This window comes from Pelophylax lessonae (genome assembly GCF_965119305.1).
Source record: "Pelophylax lessonae genome assembly, chromosome: 3".
NCBI classification, from domain to species: domain Eukaryota; kingdom Metazoa; phylum Chordata; class Amphibia; order Anura; family Ranidae; genus Pelophylax; species Pelophylax lessonae.
In genome coordinates this window covers 512186561-512199185 of record NC_138770.1, presented here as the reverse complement: position 1 = coordinate 512199185, position 12625 = coordinate 512186561, and the positions used below count along the sequence as shown (strand labels likewise).

The window sequence follows — 12625 nt, the reverse complement described above, 5'->3', positions numbered from 1 at the left end:
GTACAGATACCGCATTTCGGTACTTAAGTAGTTCTACTTCGTTACTATACATCTCTGCATGTGTGAGAACTGAAGTGGGGAATATACAATCAGTCATCCAAGAAGAAAAATACATCATTTAATAAAAAATGACTATTATCTAATGTATATGGATACCTTTGTGGCTGAGATAGTAATCTAAAATAACCTGTAAAACCACTTGAGTATAGTGTGTGAATAAGTGAAGGATCACATTTTCAATTCTAGTTTTGAAATCTTAGAATTGTATCTCTCTCACCAGTCAGCCAGTTATGTGGAGACAATGTCATGTGAATGACAAATGTCAAAAAATTCAGTGCTTCAGGTATAAAAAACATATTCTTTTCAGTCTGTCTATAAAATATTCTCACTTTTGTTTCCTATGTAGATGTGGCAGTTCCACTACCTGACAAAAAATCCATACTTATGTACTTAACATCCCTTTTTGAGGTCCTTCCCCATGAAGTAACTCTGGATGATATCCATGAGGTGGAGACTCTTCCGAGGAGATACAAGGGAGCATGTGAGGACATACCTTTCACAAAACAACAGGTATTTAATAGTACTAACATGATATACTGTATATTAGTTTTGACGGTGTACACTAGTCCTAACTGAAAATCAAACCTTGCAGTGCGTACAGTAAATGCAGTCCACCTTCTCGGTACTTAGGTCTTTCATTCAGGCATTGCTGTAGTGCATCAGTCCACCAAACTGTCTTAGCAGTTAGTTGATTACCTGAGAAACCCTGTTTGTGAGAAACCCTGTTATTCAGTGGGATTGGGAATCCAGCCCAAAATCGACTTTTGTTTTAAAAATGTCTACATTTTATTATAGTGCACTTCTCTCCTTAAACTTCAGGCAACCTCTTCTGTTCTAATCCTCATTCTCAGCTCATTTCACTCCTCGTGCTCTGTTAATCCTCAGCAGACTGATCCCCCACTGTCTTCATAATTAGAGAAAACCAGCATTTCTTAGAAATGACAGTGTGTCTGCTCATTCCTCAGCTATGCGACTTTGTAATATATAAGGAGCAGGCTCTTTTACCGCTGGCACGCTTTCCCAGACTGCTTTGTGGAGGATCATCATAAACTGCAGTGTGATGACAACTGACAAAGCTGAGCAGAATGGGAGACACGCCATTACACTTGGCCAGCTCAGTTCTGCTTCGTGAGTGCTTTTATACTCATAGGGGAAGCATCTCAGTGTTCCAGCATCAGTTTGTTTGGCCTCTAAATGTAACTTTAATTATTATTTTTCTAACAAACTTTTTTTGTTTTCTTAAAGAAAGCGTATAATGCAGAAATCAGAAAAAAACTGCATCTTTGTGATTTATGCATTCCTGCCACATTGCAAAGCCAGGAGGGTAACCTCCCTGCTCTGACCTTCTGATTACTCATGTGTAGTTGTTCAGGGAGGCAAAGAGCAGTCCTAGTTTAGTCTCTCTTAAGACCCCCTGCCAGAACACACCGCTCAGCGCTTTCAGCCAATGGCTGATCAGGTGCAGACCTTTTTCTTGCCCCTTCGACAGAAGCCGGCTGAGCGACGGGCTTCTGTCGGACCGGCTGCTGGTACACACAGGTCGATTGTTGGCGGTTTCTATTGAAATGGCCAATGCTGCCCGATATTCAGCCTGTGTGTACGGCCCTTAAGAAAGGAAATAGACACTGGTAAAAGCAGCAGTAGCTTTTGACTTTCAGACTTCCTGTATACAATTGAAATTCAGTACAGTGTGTACACAGCAGGATGACAGATGAAGGGAGGGAGGGAAAAAATACATCACCTCTCCAAAGTATTCAGCTGTTTGTGTAATCTGAGCTACACCTATTTTGCTCTGTAAACAGACAGTTTTTGTCAGCAGTGCTAATAAATCAAATCCTTCGCTAAAATGGAACTTCTGGCATTTCTATTTTAGGGCTGGAGACTCTTTATGATTCTAGAGCTGCACTAGATGACTGACAGTAATAAATGTAAAATATTTGCATGCACCATATTTAGCTGATCAAAAGTAAATAAATATATATATATATATATATATATATATATATATATATATATATATATATATATATATATATATATATATATATATATATATATTCCTTTTTTAATACACATCCATAAACTAGCCTACACAAAGATATAGACTCCACTGATACGACAACGCTCTTCAGCTTGATGATTTTTTCAGTGGAATGAGCCGGATACAATATATTCCATATCCAGAAGAACTGGGTATTTTCTTTGCCCCACCAGTGGGTGAGAGAAGAAAGGTGATATCGTGCTGATAGGATTATGGGGGTGAAAGCAAGTTTTTTTCCGTGCATTGACAAAACACAGGTTTGCGTTAAGGCTGAACTACAGGCAAACAGAAAGACACACATTTGACATAGATATATTGGAGCTATTTCATGTGCCAAAGATTATTATTTTTTTTTTTTTTAATTTTGTCCAACCAGTCCTGAAATGTACATAGCCCTGCAAGACTGCACTGCCAGGTTGGTGGCCTTACTTTTCTCTACTGCTGTCAAGAAATATACTTTCCTATTCAGAGTCTGATAGGACAGTAAAGGAGCAGTAACAGGCCAATGAGTTAATCTATTTTACACGTTTAAGCAAGCAGCCTTAATTGACTCCTACTGCTACTCTTTCCTCTCTAATTTTTCAAGTCTAATTGTTGCACAGGAAATGACAAAAAGCCGATTGTGAAAATGGTAATGATGAAAAATTTACAGTTGCACTTTAAATGTTATATGGGAATATGTGGAAGTGCGCTGATAATTATTGACTTTAAATGTTAACTACTGAAATTCAATAAACCCAAACAGGAGAAAAACACAGAAAATGGAACTAACACCTAAAAGTTAAGTATGGGGTATATAAAAAAAGAAAACAACGTTATACTCACCTTGGTGGATGCAGCGTTGATTCAATGCTGCCTATGTCCCCCGCCCCTTCTGCACTAAGAACTGAGCAACCAAACACTGCTGATCGCTTAGTTCTCTCCTCCACAGAGACCCGTGACTGTATACTCTTCCCCTCCAGAGCTCACTGGAGCACTAGGCGGGGGAGGGAGCAGCTAGCTCAGTCTCCAAACAGTGGAACTGAGAGGCTGAGCCAGCTACCCATCCAGGCATCTGGGTGGATTCCGTCTGTCTGTTTTGAACAGATCACAGGAGTTCAGAATGCACTGCACTCCTGTGATCCATAGGTGAAGTAGGACCATACTTCTTTGAAGTACACATGTCGAGAGAGAAATATATAACGTACCATTTTTATGCTTTGGTTCTTAATAAAACAGCTACCTGCCTATTATGTGTACTTCAAACAGGCACACTGGATTTAAAACTCATGCGTGCAAAAAGCACTTGCAGTATTAAACAATTTTTTAAATAATGTTCAAATATACATTTGTCGACCAGTTTCAATAAATCATATAACAAAATAAAAAATTGTGAGGCAAAGTGCTCAATCCCAAAACAATATTGTGATGTGTTCAAAACATGTCCTCATATAATAATGCGCCTTGTGCTCTCTTCAGCTATAGTATCCACTCCTTATGTCACCAGTGCACCGCTTGTGTGATATTGGTCCCCACTCACCAGAAGGGAGTTGACCCTCTTGTCATATGATATAGAGAAGTCACAGATCGCTTAGGTAGTCTCTCAGGGTATCCACAGGGGTATCCACAGGCTATGCCTCCAAGATCTCTCTCCCGCAGCGGCATTGTATCCAAATGTTTAAGGAAAAAAAGGAAATAAATGCGGGCCTCTCATAGTGTGAAAAAGTTTCCATTTTTTTTAAAATGTATCCTTTTCTATTGTAAAAACATCGGTATCCTGTTTGTGCCGCTCTGACGTGGGTTCCAACTGCATGCGAGTCTATGCACCGTGCAATTGAACTTGACGCTTTTTGTCACTACGTAACGCCTTCAGAAGTTGTAGGTCGCGGTACATGCCCCAAGCTTTTATCCCATCCCCTTCATTACCATTACATGGATATTTTGTGCATATCAGGTGTCAAATCGCCAGTCTTATTTATCATCCTTACATTAGGATGTCGTGTGTTATAATTTTCCACAAACAAAGCTTGGATGTATTTACACATAAAGGGTAGTGTCATGAAGGTGCTTCTAGGGCCTAAATCTCTTCTATATATATATATATATATATATATATATATATATATATATATATATATATATATATATATATATATATATATATATATATATATATATATATAGATATATATATATATATATCTATATATATATATATATATATATGGGGCTATCTAGTGTATAAATGGTTTATTGCATACAGTATCTCACAAAAGTGAGTACACCCCTCACATTTTTGTAAATATTTTATTATTACATGTGACAACACTGAAGAAATGACACTTTGCTACAATGTAAAGTAGTGAGTGTACAGCTTGTATACCAGTGTAAATTTGCTGCCCCCACAAAATAATTCAACACACAGCCATTAATGTCTAAACCGCTGGCAAAAAAAGTGAGTACACCCCTAATTGAAAATGTCCAAATTGAACCCAAAGTTTCAATATTTTTTGTGGCCACCATTATTTTCCTGCACTTCCGTAACCCTCTTGGGCATGGAGTTCACCAGAGGTTTACAGGTTGCCACTGGAGTTCTCTTCCACTCCTCCATGATGACATCACAGAGCCGGTGGATGCTAGAGACCTTGCGCTCCGCTACCTTCCATTTGAGAATGCCCCACAGATGCTCAGTAGGGTTTAGTTCTGGAGACATGGTTGGCCAGTCCATCACATTTACCCTCAGCTTCTTTAGCAAGGCATTGCTTGTCTTGGAGGTGTGTTTGGGGTCGTTATCATGTTGGAATACTGCCCTGCAGCCCAGTCTCCAAAGGGAGGGGATCATGCTCTGATTCAGTATGTCACAGTACATGTTGGCATTCATGGTTTCCTCAATGAACTGTAACAGCACCCATGCAGCCCCAGACCATGACACTACCAACACCATTCTTGACTGTGGGCAAGACACACTTGTTTTTGTGCTCCTCACCTGGTTGCTGCCATACATGCTTGACACCATCTGAACTAATCAAGTTTATCTTGGTCTCATCAGACCACAGGACATGGTTCTAGTAATCCAGTCCTTAGTCTGCTTGTCTTCAGCAAACTGTTTGCAGGCTTTCTTGTGCATCATCTTTAGAAGAGGCTTCCTTCTGGGACGACAGCCATGCAGACCAATTTGATGCAGTGTGCGGCGTATGGTCTAAGCACTGACAGGCTGACCCCCCCATCCCTTCAACATCTGCAGCAATGCTCGCAGCACTCATGCGTCTATTTCCCAAAAACAACCTCTGGATATGACGCTGAGCACGTGCACTCAACTGCTTTGTTCGACCATGGCGAGGCCTGTTCTGAGTGGAACCTGTCCTGTTAACCTGCTGTATGGTCTTGGCCACCATGCTGCAGCTCAGTTTCAGGGTCTTGGCAATCTTCTTATGGCCTAGACCATCTTTATATAGAACAACAATTCTTTTTTTCAGAACCCAAGAGAGTTCTTTACCATGAGGTACTGTGTTGAACTTCCAAAGACCAGTATGAGAGAGTGAGAGCGATAACACCAAATTTAACACACCTGCTCCCCATTCACACCTGAGACCTGGTAACACTAACAAATCACATGACAACAAGGAGGGAAAATGGCTGATTGGGCCCAATTTGGACATGTTCACTTAAGGGTGTGCTCACTTTTGCTGCCAGCAGTTTAGACATTAATGGCTGTGTTGAGTTATTTTGAGGGGACAGCAAATTTACACGGTTATACAAGCTGTATACTCACTACTTTACATTATAGCAAAGTGTCATTTCTTCAGTGTTGTCACATGAAAAGATATAATAAAATATTTACAAAAATGTGAGGGGTGTACTCACTTTTGTGAGATACTGTATATTTAAAAATCCTATACCATGCCAATCAATTCCTTGTGATTGAATATACTATATAATAACCTATTGTGTCTATACTATTATGCTGATGCTTTGGCTTCAATACTTTAAAGCGGCAATAAACTAAAAAACATAAATGTATTATATTGCAGCTTACCAGATCTTTGAAACAGTGGTTGCTTTTGTTTTCTTTTTTTATGCTTTTCCCTTTATTTCCACTTGGTAATTCTGCTAGTTAGGCTCCATTCACACCAGCACGACTTGTCAGGCGACTTGTCAGCCTGACAAGTCGCGCTCCCTCGCGGTCCATTGACTGCTACAGGACCCGTTCTAATAGGAGCGACACAAGTCGCCCCAACTTAGAAAAAGGGTCCTGTACTACTTCGGGGCGACCTCGGAGCGACTTGCATAGACTTCCATTATGTGAAGTCCATGCAAGTTGCTCGGAAGTCGTGGTGCATGGGAATGCACATGTCGCCCCCGAAGTAGTATAGAGTCGTGCCGCCCCAGTGTGAACCGAGCCTAAGTCTGAAATTTTTCAACAGAACAAGCTTTCCTCCAGAGTTAGCAGTTAGAGGTTTGAGACAAACCATTTAACACTGACAGATGGGCTTACAATGATCAGCCTTTATTACATTATGTAAAACCTTTATCCCAAAAGTTAAAAAAAAACTGTTGCTGTAACTACTTAAAGAGTGTTAGCTGGTTTCAATTCGTTAGTGCATCTAAACTTGCTAGTACATATAACTCTACCCTCCCACCTTCATCCAGACTGCATGCACTCTAAGAATGGAAATTGTGCTACTGGCCAGATCACTGGGTGGAAACAGGAAAAAACCCTAAAAAAGAAAACTAATGCAGCCATCACATCTAATGATTGATAAGCTGAAATACATTATATTTTTGGTTTTGGGTTTAATACCGCTGTAAGTCACTAACTTAGATCAAGTAGAGAGATATGGAATTCTTACTGTCACTGACAACAAGTTGCATACTTCCAGGACTGTAATTAGAAGTAGTGAAGCCCTCTTTTGAGCAAATACAACTCAGGTTTGCCATCCCCGGGACCATGCTATTCTATTATATTCAACTAAAGCATGCTATACTTGCCCACAGTTCAATGCAACACTTAACAATGTCCTCTACTCTTGTATTTTCCCTCATGCAACAGTTTAGCTCCACTAAGGGATTTATATCTAGTTGTTACGCTTCCTTGTTGGGTACATATTTGGAGAGGTGTCCTAGTAAGGCCTGTGAAAAATGGGGTTAAGAGGGCCTGGGAGAGATAACAGAGGAGCAGTAGGAGGAAGCATTGGAATCAGTTTGGATATGCTCGCTTAATGTATCGCAGCAGGTGTCGCAACTTTACATCCTTCTTAGGGTTCACCACACCCCACTGGGGCTTCATGGAATGGTTGCGAAAACACTGTATGTAATTGTGTTTGACTTCTCAATAAAATAACTTCTTGATTAAAAAAAAAGAATTAGTGAAGCCAGAGGCAGCCAGGAAATGAGTATTTTCAGAAAGAGGCTAGCACTGGGGACCAACATTTTTCTTTCCGAACCGTGGTACTGTAACCACTAAAATTTAAGAGACCCCAAGGCATCAGTTTTGAACAATTAAAAGATTAGGAATTATTGGGCACTCTCAAAGTAACATCTTATTAAAGATATCTCTCTGTTGTGTGAACTGCTTCCCAAAGCATTATGTTGTTTGCAGTCAATTAAAGATGTTGCTGAAATAGCACCTTACATTTGAAGTGACTTTGTGTCTAATGGAGCCATCTCTTTAAAGTCTACTGTTGCCTGCTCCCCCACCCTTGTTTACAAGCTTGTAAAGAGCATTATTAAAAATTAATTCATTGAAATGTTAGACAGCAGTGAAACAACCAACCGGGTGTGTACTCCATGTTCCGGCATGTATTCTATGTGATAAGCTCATTCCCAGGAAACAGAAATCTAAGGAAATGCATGCTCATACTGCATGTATATACCGTATTGTGTTGGAAAAACTTGCCTTATTACCAGGATTAACCCTGCAAATATAAATACATTTTTTTTCTCTCATTGGAAAGTTAAGCTCATATTTCTATGTTTTTGAGATGTTTGAATTAAAATATTTTAAACTAAGTAACTAATAAGCAAATAAACTGAAGTTTACCCAGCTATTTATTTTACGGAAAACATATACCCCCAAAAAATCTTTTCACTGGCATTATAGAGAAACCCCAGATTTCCCTACATATAATGATGGTCCTGTTGATCTAATTCATGTCCTATACTCCACAGGTGCTAGTGTTTTCTAGGTTTCAATATCGCTAGATCTATGTAATTGTTTGTTAGCCAATCCCACAAATAGTTAAGATTGGGGGGGGGTTAGGGGACAGGACCTCCTGTGCTTAATTGATTTACTGGTACCACATACTTTACTATTACACTTAATGTACAATAGTGACAGTGCCCAATCAAACAACATGCGTGAATTATCCAATAAACTGCTGCCCCTTGTTGTGTGAATTACACAAAAACATCTATAGTAAACATAAAGAAGGCGCTGTAAGAAATTACATTGAATGTATAAATGTACTAATTAAAAAAATATAAAAATTTATATTGTGGTGTAGCCCACAACAATAAAAAGACGGGACTTAATAGGTGCCTCTCCTAAATAAATAAATAAATATATGAATAAATAAATAACTCATTAAATAACATCAAATAAGTGCCTCTCTTAAATACGTGAATAACTCAATAAATAGTTAATAAACAAAATAAATAGAATAAATTCATAAATATCATATAGTAAATAGATGAAACAAATTGGTGGAAACAGTGCATATCAAATTAAAGTGCTGAGTGCATATATGAAATAGTCCAATCTTTCAGTATCCAATATTGAAGTGAGAGTGATGGCTATTAAGCTCCCTACACCATAGAAGAGAATAGTGGAATCGTTTTCACCCAGTGGGTAACAATAAATGATATATGATCATCAGATAGCTTCAGGCCTCAAGGACCTATATCGCTCAATAAAGACAAATGGCCAGTAGTACTTCACCCAGGGATCTTTCCCACACTCCAAGGATATAGGCAAGATATGGATCCAAGAATATACAACACTTGATGCAGACTGATGTTCAATATCAAATCTCCCTGGGATCTTTGCCACACTCCAAAATTAGGAACGATATATAGACACTCAAAAATATATTTATAGTGTAATTCTGTTTTATTGAACCCAAAACCAGAGTAAAACAATGCAAATATGTTTACATTTCAAAGTGCCCGCCCGGCACTGGTAAGAGCTTCCACACGAATGAGGAATAACATTTCTTTCTCAGTACCTCCGCTTGTATCAGTCACCTAGAGCTGAGCAATACGATTGTATGAGCTGACAGGAACGGCATGCGTTCCACCGAAACCGGAAACTGGAAGTGACGTCACTGGTTACCAGGAAGTATCAGAGGAATATCAGACCACAATGCATTTTGCGATATTCGCATCTTCAGGAAGTCTGATTCACCCTCAAACCAATGGATAAATATAGCCCCAGACTGAATATGATTGGATAGATAATTATGTTGTGAAAAACGACTATATGGGAAGCAATTTCTTTTAAATAATATGAGGATGTGATTCCTAACTCTCCCAGCAGCGCTTATTACATTATTATGTATAAGTATATATTTACCAATAATTGGTTGTCATGCACCTATGAATTTCTATTGTGAGGGAGGTATGTTTATATACAGTTTTAAAAAATGTTTTATTGATTTTGAGTTTAACACTTATGATCAGGATATAAATAGTTTTTAATGTCAATTATCTGTTAATTATCAAATTATCTCAATATAACCATTCATTCAGTGATATGACTTCAGAATGGAAAGTTCCAGTTGTAACATCTTGACTGTTTCTTCAACGTGTTTCACAGGACAAAGTCTGCTTCTTCAGGAAGAACATATAACTTAACATATGAAAACTAACATAAACTAGATTTCAATAAACTTTTTAAAAATATACAATTCAAGTCTAGGTTTAGTATACTATATATTATAGGAACACAACCTATGTTTGTTGGATCGAGATGGGGCTCAGAGGACTATTGGGGGGAATGCTACACACGGAAGGTTTTTACCTTCATGCATAGAATGCTTGAAGGTAAAAGAAAAACCTTGAGCCTTTAGAACCATTTTATGTTCAGGGTTTAGAGGGAGAAAAAAAAAACCTTCTGCTTTGTGTTTTTGAAAGGAGTTTACTGGCAGAAAAAAACACTGAATGTTTCTAAACTCTCCTAAATTCCTGTGCAAAAAAGACTCTGTGAGAGTTTTTTTCTGCCGAAAGAACTAGCGTTTTTTTAAGCCCAGTGTGCATGGACCCCCAGAGAGCCTTGCCATTGCTTCCTTTTCCATTGATCCCATCACCGGACACGGAATTAGGGGACATTTACTCAATGGAGACAAAGACAGCAATACAAGTCAGAAAGTCAGGTTCTTACCTTTCTTTTTGCTATTTAAGAAAAAAAAAAAAAGTTTTTTTTTGTGACTCTATTACTAATATATACAAATTAAAACATAAGCAGCCTCTCACAGAAGAGGTTTAATATTTACCTTTGCCGTTGGCAGCAAATTAAATATTTGCTCTCTTGAAGAGTCACAGGCTCAGCTGCTTTCTAACATGTCCAATGCATCCCTACCATTTCTGCTGTAATGAATGTCAGTAAGAACCACAGAACCTAGTGGAGGGCTAGGCATCTGACTCACCTGGAAATGCTGAATACCAGCTTAGCCTCTGGCTCTTTAAGAAAGTGAAGATTTCACTCTCCATCCAACCCAGTGCTTGTTTTAATATTTATGCTTTGTTTCCTACTTCCATATTCTTTGTCATCAGTTTACTATAACACCAGTGTCATATTTAGACATGTATATTTTAAAGTGATACTAAATCTAAATTTGTTGCAATAAAAAAAAAAAAAAAATGTTATACTTACCTGCTCTGTGCAACGATATTGCACACAGTGGCCCCTTACCTGCTCTTTGGCCGTCCTCCACCAGTGCTATCCATCCCTCCTTCCTCTGAGTGCCCCCTTAGCAACCCATGTGTGCACTCCCATTTCGGGCTGTGTGCGTTTATAAATGTGTGCAGTGCAAATGAGCCGCGCTCTCTGCCCTCTGTGTCTCCTGTGAGACCAGGAAGAGAGGAGGGGGGTGCTGCAGCTGATCCAGCACTGGATCAGTGAAGGAGGTCAGGTTAGTGTTTTGGGTGTAGGTTAGTTAGTGGGGAGTTTTTTTTACTACCTTCATGCAGAGAATTCTTTAAGGTTAAAAAAAGCCACTTTAACACTTGGTTATCTATAGATAAAGCTTTTCACATAAGCTTTACACAACATGCACACATATAATTGGATTTAATTGAATAAATTAATGAATTCTGGGTGAAATTTGTATGAATCTTGTGTAAAATCATTTACAGATAAATGAGTTTTAAGGTAAACCTGCCAAAAGTTTTGAGTAGAGTTGGGGAAGACTAGTAATACTCAGATACTTTATTCCTGTGACTCCTTGATAAATGAGGGGTACAAGCATCACACATGCATGTGTCACAGTGTGCAGTAGATGAACAGATACAATGAACCTGTAGAAATAACATGCTGCAGTGTTTGAAAGTAAAATACTCTAAAAAAATCATATAAATCTAGTAGAAATTAAATAGGATAGACTGCCAAAAATGCTTCAGTAACAAAGTGGTGCGCATGATGTCATGCACTAATCAGTTCCTTAACCCATCTGGCAGATGCATCCACCTTTTCTTTTAGCCCTATCAGTTCTGTTATATAATAAAAACACTTAAGAGACTCAAGATAAAGTCTGGAAAAAAGTTTAAATATATTAAAAATCAGTCAGTGTGACAAGGGTTCAGGGGCGTTGAAAAGCCGTGTCTAAGTTTCTTAATAGTAGAGACAGATATAGATAACCTGGCGCTCCTTTTCTTGTATTGCAATCTTATTAGCAGTAATTCATAGACACAGAAGGCATGGCTGAAATCTCCTAAAGCAAATTTTAAGAATCTCTGCTATATTAAAATGAGCCTGACAAAGACATTAAAGCTAGGGATGTCTATTATTATTTTTGATGTATTCTTCTCTTTTTATTGTAGGGCTTAGATGAACCATATAGAGACTCTGGTCCTGAGACACCAAGTTTGGTAACTGAAGTTGAAATGGATCTTGATAGCTATCAAGTAGCCCTTGAAGATGTCCTCACTTGGCTTCTTATGGCAGAAGACACTTTTCAGGAGCAAGATGATATATCGGATGATGTAGAAGAAGTTAAACAACAATTTGCTACTCATGAAGTAGGTTTAAATAATTATGTAAAACAATATGACAAAAAAGTTTGTTTATTATGGAGTTATTACTTTTTTTGTTAATACTATAAATAAATTCATATTTATAAAGAACCAACCCACATTCTAAATACAGGTTAGGAATGTTATCACTTTAATGTGCAGAATCATGCTATATTCTAATCACTTGTTTTTTAAATCATTTTTATCATGTGGAAAGTATGATTAATTTACAGTATCTGAATCTAGCTCCTTATTCATGATCAATATGCTGCTGTTAACTAAAGAAAGAACATTAATTTCCATTTGTTTTAATTTTCA

The 12625-nt window shown here is 38.2% G+C and overlaps 1 protein-coding gene across 8 annotated transcripts in view; it reads left to right on the top strand.

The window, feature by feature from the left end:
• The window catches only part of UTRN (utrophin), a gene marked incomplete at its 3' end in the record, with an annotated part of 1040500 nt that overhangs the window by 230859 nt on the left and 797016 nt on the right, over positions 1-12625 (top strand). For all 8 annotated transcript variants that reach the window (XM_082249947.1, XM_082249941.1, XM_082249943.1 and 5 more), the window contains 2 exons: positions 407-570; positions 12116-12313. In XM_082249947.1, coding sequence (XP_082106073.1) covers positions 407-570; positions 12116-12313 — 362 coding nt within the window. The remainder of the gene's footprint in view (positions 1-406; positions 571-12115; positions 12314-12625) is intronic.